At 37.8% G+C, this 17,424-nt stretch overlaps 1 protein-coding gene across 1 annotated transcript; it reads left to right on the forward strand.

The window, feature by feature from the left end:
• Nucleotides 1-2,933: 2,933 nt before the first annotated feature.
• LOC592954 (deleted in malignant brain tumors 1 protein-like) lies at nt 2,934-17,177 on the forward strand. Its single transcript, XM_030978861.1, has 8 exons — nt 2,934-3,146; nt 7,177-7,509; nt 8,781-9,101; nt 9,628-9,933; nt 10,341-10,424; nt 13,968-14,282; nt 16,339-16,657; nt 17,096-17,177. Exons 1-8 carry the CDS (start codon nt 3,080-3,082, stop codon nt 17,175-17,177), a joined length of 1,827 nt encoding a protein of 608 aa, XP_030834721.1. The 5' UTR covers nt 2,934-3,079.
• Nucleotides 17,178-17,424: the final 247 nt, after the last annotated feature.

Below are 17,424 nucleotides of genomic sequence, written 5' to 3' on the forward strand. Positions count from 1 at the left end.
GCTAACTTAAATGCAAAGTAAATGAATTCGAATGACAAACACGCGAATTTGGCCGGGAAATCCTATAGAAAACGTGATAGTCTATGCGAGCCTAAATTTTGTTTCATTTGTAACCCGATTAACATATAGGAAGGTTATTGTTTTAATGTTTGCACATAGTATGCACAACGTAATTTCATATTATATATTACATAAAAATTATTTAAGATTTTTATTTATAGAATTTGTGATATTCCCATAAAACTTTGCAATAAATTGAACACAACGCCAAGTTCCTTGTTTTGCTTCCGATTTATTTGTTTCCTGGCTTTTGAACCCATGTGGGGTGTATGGAGGAAGACAGTGGGAGGGTGATGTGAGGGGTAGCCGCGAGTGTGGGTAGGGTGGAGTAGGCCTAACGGGTGTGGGTTAGTTTAGGATGGATGAGGGTGTAGTGAGTGGGAGTGGAGTGAAAGTAGGAGTGTGGGTTAAAAGGGTGGGGTAAGTGGTGGGTGCATTGGTGAGGAAGGAGTAGAGAGGTGTGGGTTAGTTTGGGATGGGGGTAGGGTGGGTGAGTGGTAGGCAAGTACGTTGGTAGGAGTAGGTGAATGTGGATTAAGTTAGGACAAGTGAGGGTTGGGAGGTGTGGGGAAGGTGGGTGGATTAAGAAGGCGCGTGTGGGTATGAGGTATATGGGAAAGGATGTTCGGCATTTATGAATGTGGCAACGCAACCAATGGTGTGAGTTACGTGTGTGAAATCTGGGCGAGGGAGGGGCAGGTGAGTGTTGATGAGTGAGAATGAGGTACTGTGTGCGATATTGTGAGCGAGGGAAATGGATTGGTGTGAGTCTATTTTAGGGTAGATGGATGAAGAAAACAAATTTGTTCCAAAAACTTCCCTTCTCTACCCCCTTTCTCTCTCTCCCCCCCTCTCTCTCTCTCTCTCTCTCTCTCTTTCTCTCTCTATATCTTTCTCTTTGTAACTAGATCATACATCCCCTTTAAAGGGATAGTTGAGTTCTGTTTTCAGACTGCAAATGCCTTCAAAGTGCATGGTTATTGCTCTTATTCTTATCTATGAAATTTCTAGTGCCCTTTTAGAACCTAAAATTGCTACGAACGGTTAATTTTAGACCCCAAAATGTGTTAATTTAGCCAATACGATCATACCAATACAGCTCCACTTTCACAAAACATGGTGACCGTTAATTAATTTTTTAATTAAAAATAACAATACTTGGTCCGGCTGGTTGTGCGTAATACAAAGAACACGAAAATGCCAACAAAAAAGCTAGCATCGGCATTGGCTGAAATACGACTTAAAAGCCGTTATTTCGTTTTTTCAACGGTTTTTTTCAAATTTTTCAAAATGTCTAATATTTGTGGTGGTACGAAATCGTTATATTTATGGATATTTCAGCCGTCTCTGAACCGATTTTGATCAAACAAAGATGATTTTGTCGTTTAAATATTATGTTCTTTCAAATTTGACACTCAGTTTTTCATTATCTCACAAAAAAATTATTTTGTGTAGCGCCCTCTGCAACAGAACTCAACTATCCCTTTAATAAGACTTACATAGTTAAAAAAAAGACTTACAAATTAAAAAAACACTATTAGTTTTGTAAAAGACCAAACTGCATTTCACGTGCTTTTCAAGGAAAAACTAAATTATAATTAGAGGCCTGCATCTGATAGCATGCAAGGTTGATAAGAACATTTCTTCAAAATTAAAGACTTTTACGATTTTACGACGTTTAGATGTAACTAGAACGATTCTAATGCTCCCTATTTTTTTTTCTCTCTCTCTTTCTCTCTCTCTCTCTCTCTCTCTCTTCCTCTTTACTTCATTTTTCCTGTAAGTAAGACTTTCATAATGCACTTTAAAAAACACAATCTGTTTTGCAAGAGATTAGCCTCCCCTTCTCCTGCTTTTAAAGGGAAAACTATGCTTCTTTTTTAGGCGTGCATGTGATAGCTTGCAAGTTTCTTCAGAAACTTAAAGACTCTTACGATTTAAAAAGTACATATAAATGATAGGTAGTTAGATCCTAAAGCTCCCCCCTCTCTCTCTCTCTCTCTGTCTCTCTCTATCCCTCTGCACAATCTTTCCGTCTCTTTCTTTCCGCATCTCTCCTTTTTTTATTCTTTCACTATCTCTCTCTCTCTCTCACTCTCTCTCTCTCTCTCTCTCCCACTTTTCTACCAATTGCATCTAATTTCACATACTCTAAATTTATTTTCCTTCAACTTGTGTCCTATGTATATTGATTATTTCGTTGTTTGTTTGATTTGTTTTAGTTCAGCGCTGGATAACCGAAACAAATCTTGCAACATATGAAATGGCTCTTACATCAAGAAGGATTGGGGGGGGGGTGGGATTGACACATATATATATAGATCATGATTGAATGGTCATCTTGGATTTCTAGGTGTCCTGATGGCCATAACCCATTTAAGTAATATGGATGGATTCTTCGACCCCAGAGCCAAGGCATAGACACTAAAATACCATCACAAAGATGGATGTATCACGATTTGTCGCTAATTTAAAGTATTAGCGGCCCACTTAGACGCCATTTTGAAGAAAAAAGAAAAACAATTTTCGGGGGTTCGATTTTTTTAGATATTTAGTTTGTGTTCCTGATGTCAAACACTACCGAAACCGTTGTAAAACCATTTTTTGCAATATTTGGGCCGAACCCCATATTGACCCGAGTACCTGTTGTTGTTAATCTACTATCATGGCTCTGTGTTTTGATTTTTTTGTGTGTAATGAGTCTGTATGTGCAGACTACAATGTAATGGCAAAGTTTCTTTCCTCATATTTTGTTTTGAGTGTAGAGCATGCACAGTATCATTACCTCTAAGTATATCTTAAGTGGTTTGGCATTTTGATAATTTTCCCATTCCTCCAGATTATTATAACGCGTTGAACTCGATTGAGGAAATAAAGACTAAAATGTATTTAGTCTATTCTTGCCTTCACATCCTTGCTTTGATGGGCTGATAAACATCGAACTCGACCTTTCGGTAGATGTCTTATAATCTTTCTTTTTTTAATCAGTCATTCGGCATCTGATCTGATCTGGATTTTGATGAGGATGAGGATGAAGGCCTTGGTGTTTTATCCCGTGGTGATTATAATCGCCCTGAGCATGAGAAGTAAGTTTTAGTGAGAGTTTTGGTTATGAAATTATGTCAGCTATCAGTCCTATACGTGAGCTGATTGGGTTTGATTTTATTTATCATACGGGCAGATTTCTTTATTACAGGAGTTCTATTAAATCAAAGTCAGATTTATTAACGAGCAATACAACTACTTTTAACTGTTGATTACTGTTGTTAGTTAGTCTTGATTCCTCAATATTTAGTTTAATGTAAGATTATATCCTATTGATTGATTAAAGCTATTATTTATCGAATTAACGATCAAATAAATACGTGTATATTCCTTTTAACAAATGGTTTTGTTTATCACAGATGTTAATGTAAATATAAACCAACGTGCGTCACATTGACAAAACTGTGTAACCATTTAGCAATATTTCATCCTCTAGCAATTTTGCCACATTATTGCATGATCTCTGAAAGATTGACCTGCATATAATGCAGAAAATGATTTTGATTCGTCTAGAAAATAGAATTACTCACCTTCATACCATCAGTATTTCGTTCTTTAAATCGGTTAGTAGTACACGGCGTAGCTACAGTGGGGAGGTGCCATTTTAAAGGAGAGATTGGCCAACCAGGTTTGAGTTGGGCACACAAATATTGCTAATTTGTTGGGCAAGCACATGCGAATACTCGATAAGCTATCGTGTGACCAACCGGGGTGAGCGAACTGGCTCACAGTCCCAAATACACAATGACGGTCACCCAACGTTTGGTATTCAGAAACATTCTTGTCCACAGCCCCCATGTTTTGTAAACCCTGAGTATGCCTGGTATGTGGTGTTGAAAGTTATATGATATTGTTAAAAAAAAACAATTTAGAATCCCTGAAAGTACATATTTGACGGTTAGTTTCATTTCGGATATAGCTACTTCCGATATTGAGTTCCTTGATTTACTCGGGTAAAAATTCAAGTGCAATTCAAACTAAAAATGTTCAACAATGTTGGCTATAAATCGGACACACTCACGAAAATATTTCTTTAATCCCTTTTCGGAAAAATTAAATCTTGACTCATGAATGAAAGATAACAATAATTATCATTTTGTATCGAAAATTACTTTGTCTAATGTATGAGTAGTAGTAGTAGTAGTAGTTGTAATAGTAGTAGTAGTAGTAGTAGTAGTAGTAGTGTTAGTAGTAGTAGTAGTAGTAGTAGTAGTAGTAGTAGTAGTAGGCCTAGTAGTAGTAATGTGTGACTGTAGTTGAGGTCGCTGACAAAAAAGAGATAATATAGATTAACATTGAATCCGTTTAACATCGATTCCTCAATATAGACTGTAATCCCAACATACAGTGAAAGGGTCACTCATAAGATTAGGCGCTAGAAGTGGGGGGGGGGGGCAGGGGCAGGGGGTGCTCGCCCCCAGTAAAGATGGTTTGTATTTTGTAAAATGAAAAAAAACATTAAAAGAATAAAACCTGTATTGAATCATATATAAAATACATTCCTTTCAAAGAAAGGGAAGGTTAACTGGAATTAAATTTCCTAAACATTCCTGTATTTATCAATTGAGGTTTCTATAACAGCGATACGCTCATATATCGTGGAAATATTGTAAGAGGATGAGAAGCTGTGTTTTTTATTAAAGGGGTGAGAAGACACGAGCCCCTGAACACGTACTGATAGAGGGGGGGGGGTATTTCTAATTGGATACCAGTGATTTACAAATGTTGCTGAAATAACATGATTTGTAGGTATTTTTTGCAATTTTGTGTGAATCATACCTTTGTATGCATTTGTTGAAAAATTGGAGATCTCTAAATTTACAGTCGGGCGAAAAATATGCTTATTTAGAAGCCTTCATGTCAGGGCCAGCAGAAAGGCGGAGCTCGGGGGCTCAAGCCCCCCCCCTCCCGCCTCCATTAGTAAGAGAGAAAATGAATGACCTGCCAGTGTCACAAATTAGGTATCAAATATTGTCATCTGACCGTAATTAAATGCCTAAAACCTCTGAGCCAACCAGGGCGGGTCCCTGGATGCTCATCTGACCGTTTTCAATGCCTAACAACCCTGAGCGTCCGGGGCTCAGTCCCTTGATCCCCGCCGGGGTAAAGCCCCTGGACCCTAGGCCAATTTACGCGCACAACTAAATCCTCTCTTTCACTTTCACAACAGGGCGGCCGTGTGATAATGAAAGTAAATCCTTATTCTCATACTGTCATACATCCAATCAACATGTTCATACTACTTTAAATTGGGACTTTATAGACTGCCGTTACAAAAAGCATTTATGTACTATGATTTTTAAGATATTAAATAATTACACTCCGTCTTATATGTCAAATAATATCAAATATCGCACGTATAATTATTTATTTCGCTCGTCCCGAAATCTAGATCTCCCTAAAAAATTGCAAAAGAACATTCTTCTAGGGGGGGGGGGGGGCGACACAATGTAACCAACTACCAGAATACATCCGAAATGTAACTCATTAAGATCCTTCCATACCCTAATAACTGATTATTTTTCTTAACACACTTCCTTAAACTCAAATGACTTTTGCATAACTGTGTGTGTGTGCGTATGTGTGGGTGTGTGTGTGCGTGTGCGCGTGTGTGGGTGTGTGTGTTCGTGTGTGTGTGTTTGTGTGTGCGTGCGTGCGCGCGTATGATGTTATTTTAGAATTTTGTTGCTTTGGTATTTTTAAAAGCTTGTATTTATGTTTTGTTTCTATTATACTTTATGTTGCTTTTATGTTAATATTGTAGTGTAAGAAAGCCAAGGAAGAACAGAAGTGTTCTATAAACATTGCTGAATTGGGCTTCCCACCGGTTTTTGTCTATGTACATGTATAATTATTTCATTTTGTATATTTTACTATGTATAATATTTGTATCTGATTTCGGAAATATAAACAACAACAACAACAAGCATGTGCAATGCATTAATGCAGATAGTAGTTGCCTACATTACTGTATTACCTATGTCTATGTGCAATGTTCGCTGAGCTAAGACCAAACTAAATTTTCAGGCTTATAATTTGACATTTAATAATTAAGGATGAATCAATGTTTCAACTATCCTCTTTGCCTCCAGATTTGACTTAAAAAAAGCCCCATAATTCTGAATGCTCTGGATACAAGGAAGTTTGGTAAAAAAAAAAAAATATTCAGTCAAGATGTTTTTCTTATCACTTCAGATGGCCACTTGACTGCGTTATCATAATTTCGAACTCAAGGTTTCAGTACTTTGAATGTACATGTCAATCATAATTTTAACCTTTGACTTTAAGGGAAATATATGACCTTCACACATGAAATTCTTCATGATTTGTTCATTCAAGTTATAAAAGGATAAATATGCACATTTCCAACAACTTTCATTACAGATAATAATAATAATAACAACAATAATAGTAAAATTAATAATAATATAGAGTATTTGTAATGCGCCAACTCCACATGACTGTGTTCGAGGCGTATGGAGAAGAAAAACTATAAGTACACAAAAATACACAAAAAATGAACAACAACAATGTGAAAGTAAATTTAAATCTGCTGGAAAGCCGCTTTAAACAAATAAGTTTTGAAGGCATGTTTAAAGCAATCTACACTTGAAATATAACGAATATGTTGTGGCAATTGATTCCATAGGTGAGGTCCAGCGTGTGCAAATGACCGATCCCCCAGGATCCTTACTTTTCGGAACAACAATCAATTGAGAATCGGATGTTCTTAAAGCGTCTAGGAGGATTATAAAGCATTAACAAATTAGTAGTAGTACTAATGATAACAATAACATTAATAGTAATTGCAGTTGTAGTAGTAGTTTTAGTAGAAGTAGTAGAAGTAGAAGTAGTAGTAGTAGTAGTAGTAGTAGTAGTAGTTGTTGTATAAGAGGTAGTACCTATAAAAGTTGTAATAGTCGTGGCAGTGGTCATAGTATTTAATAGACGTATATAGAAGTATTGGTATTATTATTCATGAAAGGGAAATAAACGTAGTCCACTGATTCTAGGCACTGAGAGTCTCTCTTTTTCAAGATGGATTCAACATTCTTTCTTTTGTCTAACAAGTTCCCTGTGCCTTTGGTCTGGATGTACGTCTAATTGGAGGACCTGACATCTACAGTGGTCGAGTAGAGGTTCGTCATAATGGTGTCTGGGGTACTGTCTGCGATGACGGGTGGGATATCCAAGCTGCAACAGTCGTCTGTAAAATGCTTGGCTTTGAGAACGCATCGATGTCCACTGGTTATGCATCATATGGCGAAGGCTCAGGCAGTATCTTCCTGGATAATGTTCACTGCAGTGGACTGGAGACCGATCTAGGAGAGTGCAGTCACCGTGGGTTTGAAGTTCATGATTGTCAACATAACGAGGATGCGGGCGTTGTGTGCTCTCGAAACGGTATACCAATCATTCTCTTTTAACAATAGGGCTAGCTGATCAGACCCCAATCAAAACGATGAACTATATGCATGGTATAATCAATTAAACTAAAGATCCAAGTGCATGACCACATTTAAAAGATTAACACGTTGCAGTTCTGCATATAAATCATTCCGGACACTGATACACTTCTGAACGTAAGTTGCATCAATGAAGTAGAATAGTTAGCGTTTAGATGATATCGTTAAAGTCGAACCTAAAAACAATAGTAACTGAATTATTATTCTAACAATAAGACAAAGGCGTTGAGTGCATGTCATAAACTTACACGACTTTCCATGCCTTTTAATGATAATAAGCATAATAATAGTAACATTTATAAAACTTTAATGCTTATGTTTCTTAGCGCTGTACTATAATTACCCCGGCATTGCCCGAGCGGCCCAGGTGAGGCGTTCCGGCGCTCTGACACTGGAGGAATTTCCTCCTACCAGGTACCAAATTAGCTTACATCATCTGGGTGGAGAGTGGCAAACGCAGATAAACTTCTTGCCAAAGGATGTTAGTGCAAAAGTGGGACTCGAAACGTTTATTGTTTACTCATTAACAAAGGGGGAGCGATTTGGGAGCGAATTATCATTATAGTTAATGTAGTTATTGGTGAGCTCTAACCGGCATGTTGAACATATTAAAATACAAATTGTGACGAGGAGGTTTATATCAACATTATGTCCTCGAAAATATGGATACAAAATCAATTCTAGGCTAATGGCCGTCTAAGCTCTCAAAGATGGCGACCTTCTTCATTCCTGTAAGACAAGTCAGAAATCTTAGGTGTGATTATTTGTGTATCTATATTCTGTAGCTTAGTGTTTCCATCCCTTGTATATACGGTACATTCTTTTTATTTACGTTGCCATATTGTTAATGTATGTATTTTGTTCACTATAGGGCCCCGCTCACAAGCTTAGCTTCTAAAGAGTAAAGGGGTCCTAAAACTATTCATTGTTTATAAAGTAATCAAGTTAATATAATTTTGATTAATGTACTATTACCAGTTTCTTTTTTATGTAAAATATTACATGTTTTGTGTGGTTTTGAATGAAATGAACTTGTACTTGAACTTGAAATGAAGTAATGGATCAATAAATAAGTACACGGCATTTAGCAGGAACCTTTTTCCTGCCATGGCACAGAATCACATGCTTAATACGTGTTAATTACAGTTAGTCTAATAAGCCTAAATACTTACAACTCCCGCCCCATTATTTATTTATTAATTTGTTTAGATCCCGATCTTCAAGTTCGTCTAGTTGATGGACAAACCGCCTTAGAAGGTCGCGTTGAGGTGGTCTTTAACGGTTCTTGGGGAACAGTTTGCGATGATTTCTGGGACTTGGACGACGCCAGAGTTGTATGCAGAATGCTTGGCTTTCAGACCGCAATGAGAGCAGTCTCAAGTGCTGGATACGGTGAAGGTTCTGGAAGCATCATTCTTGATGACGTCGAATGCCTTGGGACAGAACGCAACCTTGCTGAATGCTCCCACAATGGATATGAGATTCATAATTGTGTACACAGCGAAGACGCTGGTGCTGTCTGCGCTAATGGTGAGATATTATTCTTGTACTCATACGGATTATGTAAAGTAAAGCGAAGGCAGAGGCAATTTATTCCTGGATCATTATCCACAGCAGTGGACCGGATACTGATCTAGGAGAGTGCAGTCACGATGGGTTGAAAGTTCATAATTTTCAACGTAACGACGATGCAGGCGTTGTGTGCTCTGAAAACGGGATACCAATCACCGTCTTCTAGAAAATATGGATGCAAAATCATTTTTGGTGAATGGCCGGCTAGGCTCTCAGGGATGACGACCTTCTCCATTCCTGTAATGTATAGACAAGTCAGAAATCTTAGAGCATAATTATACTGTGGATGAATGAGGTAATGAATGAATTAATAAGTTCACGCAATTTAGCCGGCAAGATTTTCCTGCAATGGCTCAAAATCACATTGAAATGCTTAATACATGTTAATTACAGTTAGTATAATAGCCTAAATACTTACAACTCCCACCCCCACCCCCATTATGTATTTATTCTTTTATTCATCATTCATATAATTTTATGCAAGTTCGTCTAGTTGGTGGACGAACCGCCTTAGAAGGTCGCGTTGAAGTGCTCTTTGAAGGTTCTTGGGGAACAGTTTGCGATGATGGCTGGGACTTGAACGACGTCAGAGTTGTATGCAGAATGCTTGGCTTTGAGACCGCAGTGAGAGCAGTCACGAGCGCTGAATACGGACCAGGTTCTGGAAGCATCATTCTTGATGAAGTCAGATGCCTTGGGACAGAACGCAACCTTGATGAATGCACCCACAGGGGATATGAGAATCATAATTGTGGACATAGCGAAGAGGCTGGTGCTGTCTGCGCTAATGGTGAGATACTGATATACTCATACTGATTATACAAAATGTGGCGAAGGCTCGGGCAGCATCTTCGTACATAATGACCACTGCAGAGTGATCTGATCTAATGAAGTTTGATCTAGGAGAGAGCATCCACAATGGCCCGAATTCTCAAAGGAGGTTTGTCGACAAACCTTGGTTTTCGTACGTCATATGACGCATTTTACGCGTTTTTTACAAACCTGGTTTGTAAAGAATAAAAGGAGGTTTGGCGAAACATAAGGAGGTTTGAGCTCAAACCTTGGTCTGAGCTCAAACCTTGCTTTGTGAATTCGGGCCAATTGCGTTTGAAGTTCATAATATTGTCAACGTAACGAGGATGCGGGCGTTGTGTGCTCTCAAAACGGCATACCAATCATTCTCTTTTAAATGGATAGCTGATCAGATTCATGATTCTGGACATAGCGAAGACGCTGGTGCTGTCTGCGCTAATGGTGAGATTATGCTCATGGAACTCAAAGGTTTTTTAAAGAGGGTGACGTATTCAAGGAAAATCCAAACTTAATAGAATACTCGCCTGAAAAGAAAGCAGGAAAAATAGAGAAGCATACAGACTGGTGAAAGTTAGAATGAAATTGGAGAAAAAGAAGAAAGTTATGATTGTTCGAAGTTGTAATCCTCAAATTTACCGAATCGCTAACGTCTACATTTGTTTCAACTCCCAAAATGACTAAAGTATCCTTTTGTATTCCAAATGTATAACTTAGGACGGTCTTTCTCTTTTTTAGAGGACCTATAATAATATGCTATATTTAGAGTAGTTTTCCAAGGGAAAAAGCACCATGTCAACGTCATAATCCATCACAAAATTCGTCGCTGTTTTCACGAAGTGACGGTAGTGAAAAAAAATTGCATTCACTTTGCGTTACGATTTTCCTCACTACCGTCACTTCGTGAAAACAAGAACGAATTGTTTGTTTTTATAATCTATCCCATTCAGTATGACTTTTGTCTATTCTAAACTAATTCAATACTATATACCTCGCTTCTCATAAATTATCTTACACTGCTTATGCTTTAAAAAAAAAAAAGCTGTCAATAATGGCGATATGTGTTCTCCTAAAGTCAGTATGCTTTAAATTTCCTTTATTAATGGTTCAATATATATCAATTACATATTTATTGTTCTTCCACTAAAGGGCTATATACTTTTCTAAAATTGTTATAGCTAAAGTTTTTTCAGCTTACACTAAAATAATCTTTTACCTAGCGATTTGTTCACGTTATTTCATGATCTCTACGCGATTGACCTGCTCATGATGTCTAGAATTACTCGCCTTCAATCCATCAATATTTCGTCCTTTAATACGTTTTATTACAATGGCGTAGCTTCAGGGGAAAGTGCCATTGTTCAAGAAAGATTGACCAACCCTGTTCGAGTTGGGCACGTGCATACTGCTTTGTTGGGCAAGCACAGGAATAAAAAAAAATACGTTTCAATTGTGACCCGCGGGAGCACGTGCCCCCTTCCCCTCTCCCCTTCTCGTGGTGGCAAAAAAAAAAGGATAAATAAAAGGCGAGGAAAGGGAGAAAGGAAAAGGGGAAATGGATGGGAGGAGGAGGTGCCTAGACCACCTGATATTCGTTTTTGTTTTCTGAATGAGGCGACGTCCGCCCCTCCCAAAATCGTCAAAATGTCCCAGAAGCATTTAGGTTATATAATTATCGGTGTGCTCTAACCGGCATGATCAACCCCCTCGTCACAAATTCATATATTATATGAATTTGTGACGAGGGGTTGATATAAACATCCTGTTCGCAATAATATGGATTTTAAAAAAAAATCAATTTCTGACGAGTGGCCAGCTAAGCACTCAAGGGTGGTGACCTTCTCGACTCCATTAATGAATAGACAAGTGAGAAATCCAGATCAGGGGATAATCATAAATGGGGAGCGATTTGGGAGCGATTTATCATTGTACATTTAGGTCATATAGTACTGTTCTCGGTTAGCTCTAACCGGCATGTTGAAACCTATTTATATGAAATTTGTGACGAGGAGGTTGATATCAACATCCTGTTGGGGGAAAATATGGATACAAAATCAATTTTTGGTGAATGGCCGGCAAAGCTTTCAAGGATGGCGACCTTCTTTACTCCTGTAATGTATAGACAAGTCGGAATACTCAGGGGATGATGATAAATGAAGTAATGGATCAACCAATAAGCACACGACATTTAAAGATAAACTTGAGTTTTGGTAATGCGATTGCATTGTGAAAGAAAAGGTGTGGAATGGATCGGAAAAGTTGATCATATAGCATGTAAGTAATGGTGTGTATATGGGACAACACACATGGTGTCGGGGCTAGTACTACCCTGATTTCCTTATCTTTCTATGCTCATTACTCAGCCAGTATACATTTTCTTCCAAAATTGTTTGGCACATGACCTTTATTTGTAATCTTGAACATTCAGTGTAAGTTTCGTTAGATTCTGTGAGAATTCATTTTCTTTTTTTACCAGAACTCAAGTTTATCTTTAACGAGCAAACATTTGCTGCCAAAGCTCAAAAACATATTGAAAAGCTTAATACATGTTGATTAGCATTCACTCTGGGGACCTCCCTCCTGCCCTTGCTCAAATCTTTAAAAGAAATAACAAAATTCACAGCTATAATACTAGACAGGCTTCTGCTCTCCATTTACCATATATGCAAGGACAAGGACTCTGAATACTCTAATGTCCACTGGCCCCAGGTTCTGGAATTCACTTGTTACTACTATAACAAATGCTTCAAGTATCTCAGTTTTTAAACGTAGACTTAAGCCATATTTATTTCACAAGTATGTCGATGACACATTAATGTGTTAACAAGCTTTATTTTTCGTGTACTGTAGCATATTTAACTCTACTCTCGATCTATTTTTTGTTATTTCTTGACTTTGACATAATCCCCTTATCCTTTTTCTTTTTTCTTCTTCTTTCTCATCGGTACATATACCATATATTCCTACTTGTCGTTCTTGACCTCTGCACTCAGAGAGCAATAACTAATTAATGTCTCGATTTGGTGTCAGCTTGGGTTTGTCCATATTAGATCGCCCTCCCATGGGTGGGTTGATTTTTGCTCATAATGATACATTTTTTTTCACATATACGGTGAGTTTGTTAGCTCACCCGGTGTGATGGGGATGTGTGCATCTTTAGGTATACTTGTTGTAGTCATCCACGCTGTGGTCGATGCTTCGTTTGGTAGTTGTTCTCTGAGAGTATTTTGTAAATAGTTTTATATATTCCATATTATATCCTGCATCAAAAATTTGTTGGCTTCTGATTGGTTGAGAGCTCGTCACATGACCAAAAATATTTGAGCTATTTTTAGAAAGTACTATATGAGAGTACTATTTTGGTTTACTATTTGGGAGTTGAAAAAAAAATGTGAATTTTTTTTTTGAATTGAATCAATTTTTTTTTAAAATCTTAATTCAATGAAAACAAAATATTTTAAATCTTTTTTAGATAAAAATTGACATTTTTTTGTTCTAAATTTTTTTTTCCCAAAAATGTTTTTTTTTTTTAGTTTTTTTTTTTAAATAAATTTTTGATGCAGGATATAAAACAAATATACCATGCCTTCTATTCGAGGTACTGGTTAAACTATGGGCCTCGGTGACTCCAAAAGTACCATTTGCTTCGGGGCTGCGCCCCTCAGCAAATAGTACTATTGGAGTCACCTCTTGCGCATAGTTTTAACCAGAACCTCTCAAGGCAGTGTATATTTGTATATTAATTTTGTTGTTGTATTCATGATCAGTTATCTTTGTCACATCATATGAGGGGGCCTTAACTTAACAAGCTGTGCTTCAACCAAGGTCTCCTCGTCTTTCTGTATTCTACATTATACTGTTATGATTATAATCTATTATATTTTGTCACATGTCTTTTCTGGAAGACAAATAAACTTGATACTTGATACTTGATACTTGATTACAATTAGTAAAATAAGCCTAATACCTACGACTCGCGACCTAGTATTTATTTATTCTTTTATTTAGATCCAGATCTTCAAGTTCGTCTAGTTGGTGGACAAACCGCCTTAGAAGGTCGCGTTGAGGTGTTTTTTAACGGTTCTTGGGGAACAGTTTGTGATGATTCCTGGGATTTGAACGACGCCAGAGTTGTATGCAGAATGCTTGGCTTTCAGATCGCAGTGAGAGCAGTCGCGAGCGCTGAATACGGACCAGGTTCTGGAAGCATCATTTTTGACAATGTCAGATGCCTTGGGACAGAACGCAACCTCGCTGAATGCTTCCACAATGGATATGAGAATCATGATTGTGGACATAGCGAAGACGCTGGTGCTGTCTGTGCTAATGGTGAGATTATATTCATGGAATCCAAACGTTATAGAGGGGACGTATTACAGGAAAATCCAAACTTAATAGATAACTCCCCTAAAAGAAAGCTGGAAAGTCAGAGAGGCATGTAGACTGGTGAAAGTTAGAACGAAATCGGACAAGAAGAAGGTTATCGGAATCGTTTGAAATTGTAATCACTGTATGGGTACGTCAAATTGACCGAATCACTAATGTCACTGTGACGTGTTGCCGGTCAATTTTCCCATTTGTTTCAACTCACAAAATGACTAATACATATTTTTTGTTTTAAGGGTCTTCTTTATTTATAGAGGACCTATAATAATATGCTTTATATACCTCACTTAAGGAATCCAGCCATCTGATTGGTCGAAAATGCATTCATAAACTTTAACTATTCCTGTAAAATTCCCGGTAAAATTCCAAACCCATGTAATAGTTCTAAAAAATAGTTCTAAAATCCCAGTAACCATGGTTACCGGGAAAAAAGTTCAGTCTTGGTGAAATACCCATAGGTTGACATGTTAAAAAATGGTCTGAGCGATCGAGGATACCGTACGTGTGCGATGAATTGGTCGGTAATTTCAATACAATTGCATTTCGATCGATCTTACCGACAATTTTATCTTGCATTGTTTACATGAAGACGAAAATAAACTTCCAAAAACAACATCTGCCGATAGATCTTGATCTAAGTTGGTGCCAATGCATTGCAAAAGTAAAAGAAGGGCTTTAATGGAGCTGCCTTGAAGCATCCAGCACGCGAAGCCGTTTTCAATCCATTTTAATGTATAGATCAGATAAAACTGCAAGATTTGGTATCAATGCGCAATGGCCGAGCGGTCTACGGCGGTGATTTAAGTCAAATCATCGTTGAGGCGCTAGAGATCGAGTCCCATCTTCGACAAAAGTTGTTTGATTTTTATTTTTTATTTTTTAGTCTACTCTCAAAGATACACTCATGAAAAACAACCGTGCAGATAAACTAGATAAAGGCCAAGGTGGTGTCATAAGTTGAGTCTTTTTTTTCGGCATATGAAAGTATTAATGACTGCTTTAATATTCGAGAAATAGTTGTTTTTATACGCTCTCGGGAAGGTTACAAGTGGGCTATTGCCCTCGGCACGCCTCGGGCAATAGCACGATTCTAACCTTCTCTTGAGATTATAAAAACAACTATTTCTCTCAAAGCAGTCATTAATACTATACTATTTAGAGTAGTTTCCCAAGGGAGAAGGTACCATGTCAACGTAATGATCCACTGACCAAATTGATTTTTAAAATCCCATTCAGTATAGCCTAACTTTCGTCTATTCTAATGTAATCCAATACTATACCCCGTTTCTCACATATAATCTTACCTGCTGACGTTAAGATAGCTGTCAATAATGGCGATGTGTTCTCCTAAAGTCAGTATGATTTAAATTCCATTTATTAATGGTTCAATTGATATCAAAGTGTATACATTTTCTTCCATTAAAGGGCTATATACTTTTCTAAAAGGGTTACAGCTAATAGTTTCTGAGATTTCAAAATTCTGTCCAGCATTTTAGCCCTATATACATTCGCACTTATTGCATTTATGATACGAAATTCAACTTCATCTTCTCTTTGATTTGTCGTCCCAATGATAGTCTCTTTGATTCATGAATATGTTATGTATTTTAGGAACAATAAATTTATCACTGGTACATGTATTAGTATTAGTATTATTATCATCATCATAATCATCACCATCATCATCATCGTTATCGTGATCATTGATATCATCATTATTAATGTTGTTGAAATTGTTGTTGTTGCTGTATACGGCACCTACGTCATTTTACCTTTCAGTATATCTGGTGAGTTTATCACGCTGATAGCCATACCTGAATCAGACAAAACACCAAATGAAAAATGATGTATTTTTTAAAAATGTCAACATATTATGTTTCACAATTCCATAACACATTTTCTAATACTTAGTAACTTGGGGGACATGCTTTGAACTTCCCCATGTGTGTGTCTCACACCACGGTTTGCTAATCTTTTAAAACGATCTGCTTTTCATTAGACACCACGATTGAGCATTTTGAAGTTCGTCTTGTCGATGGAAGAAGCAGGAATGAAGGAAGGGTTGAGATGTTCTACAACACATCCTGGGGGACGTTGTGTGGTGTTGGATGGGACTTGAGAGAAGCCGACGTGGTATGTAGAATGCTGGGGTTCACGGATGCTTCAGACGTGCTACATAATGCAGCGTTCGGTGAAGGAATCGGAATGGTCTTTCTGGAAGGTATCTCCTGTCTTGGATCAGAGAACATCCTGATTGGCTGTGTCTTCACATCTTTGGAAGCGAACAGCTGTCCACATAGTCAGGATGTCGGAGTCATGTGCAAAGGTACAGGTAACTGCAATGTTGTATTGTGGTCCTCGTCAGATCTTACATGATCGCAAAGACTTTCATTGAATGAACTCGTGTTCGGATAAGGGCATACGTCATTGTAGTTTCAAAAGATCAATGATAAGGGTAGGTAGATTTTTCGAACGTTTTTGCGATTGTGTTGTGTCAGGACTTCTCTCGGTAGCTACTAAGGTACTGAATGATGAATAATGTAATCAGGCACGATGGAATTGATTATAAAATATCCAATAATTGACATCCCCACTCCCCCCTCCTTCGAGGGTGGGGGGGGGGGGGAATATCTTGCCAATCTCGCCAACATCCCTACATTTGAGATTAAGAAAAAATGTTATAGGATTGTTAGCGACAAGATCATAAGCACAAGAATAATGTATTATAATGAAGCTATGTATTATTTTTCTTGCAGGTGCTTTGATATCGAAGGCCAAATTGACCCCAACATCCTCATTGGGACATCCAGAACATGTCTATCATGGTTCGACTGTTAATTCAGTGTCTTCCGCTCAAAACAGTCGCACAATCTCTCCTGTCTCAATAGTACTTGGAGCAATCTTGGCGGCGTCGTATGTACTGTTCCTGCTGTTAGGCCTCTATCGGTGCCATCGACTTAGAAAACTAGAGAGGATGACGATTAGTGACTCGAGTGAACAGCCTACTTCAAAGGGAACAGGTTCTCCTAAAACAGCATCAGCGTACCTTAATCTCACCTCACCTCCTAGGAAGTCCACAGAGACC

This window comes from Strongylocentrotus purpuratus, unplaced genomic scaffold (assembly GCF_000002235.5).
Source record: "Strongylocentrotus purpuratus isolate Spur 01 unplaced genomic scaffold, Spur_5.0 spur5_scaffold_1, whole genome shotgun sequence".
Taxonomy (NCBI): domain Eukaryota; kingdom Metazoa; phylum Echinodermata; class Echinoidea; order Camarodonta; family Strongylocentrotidae; genus Strongylocentrotus; species Strongylocentrotus purpuratus.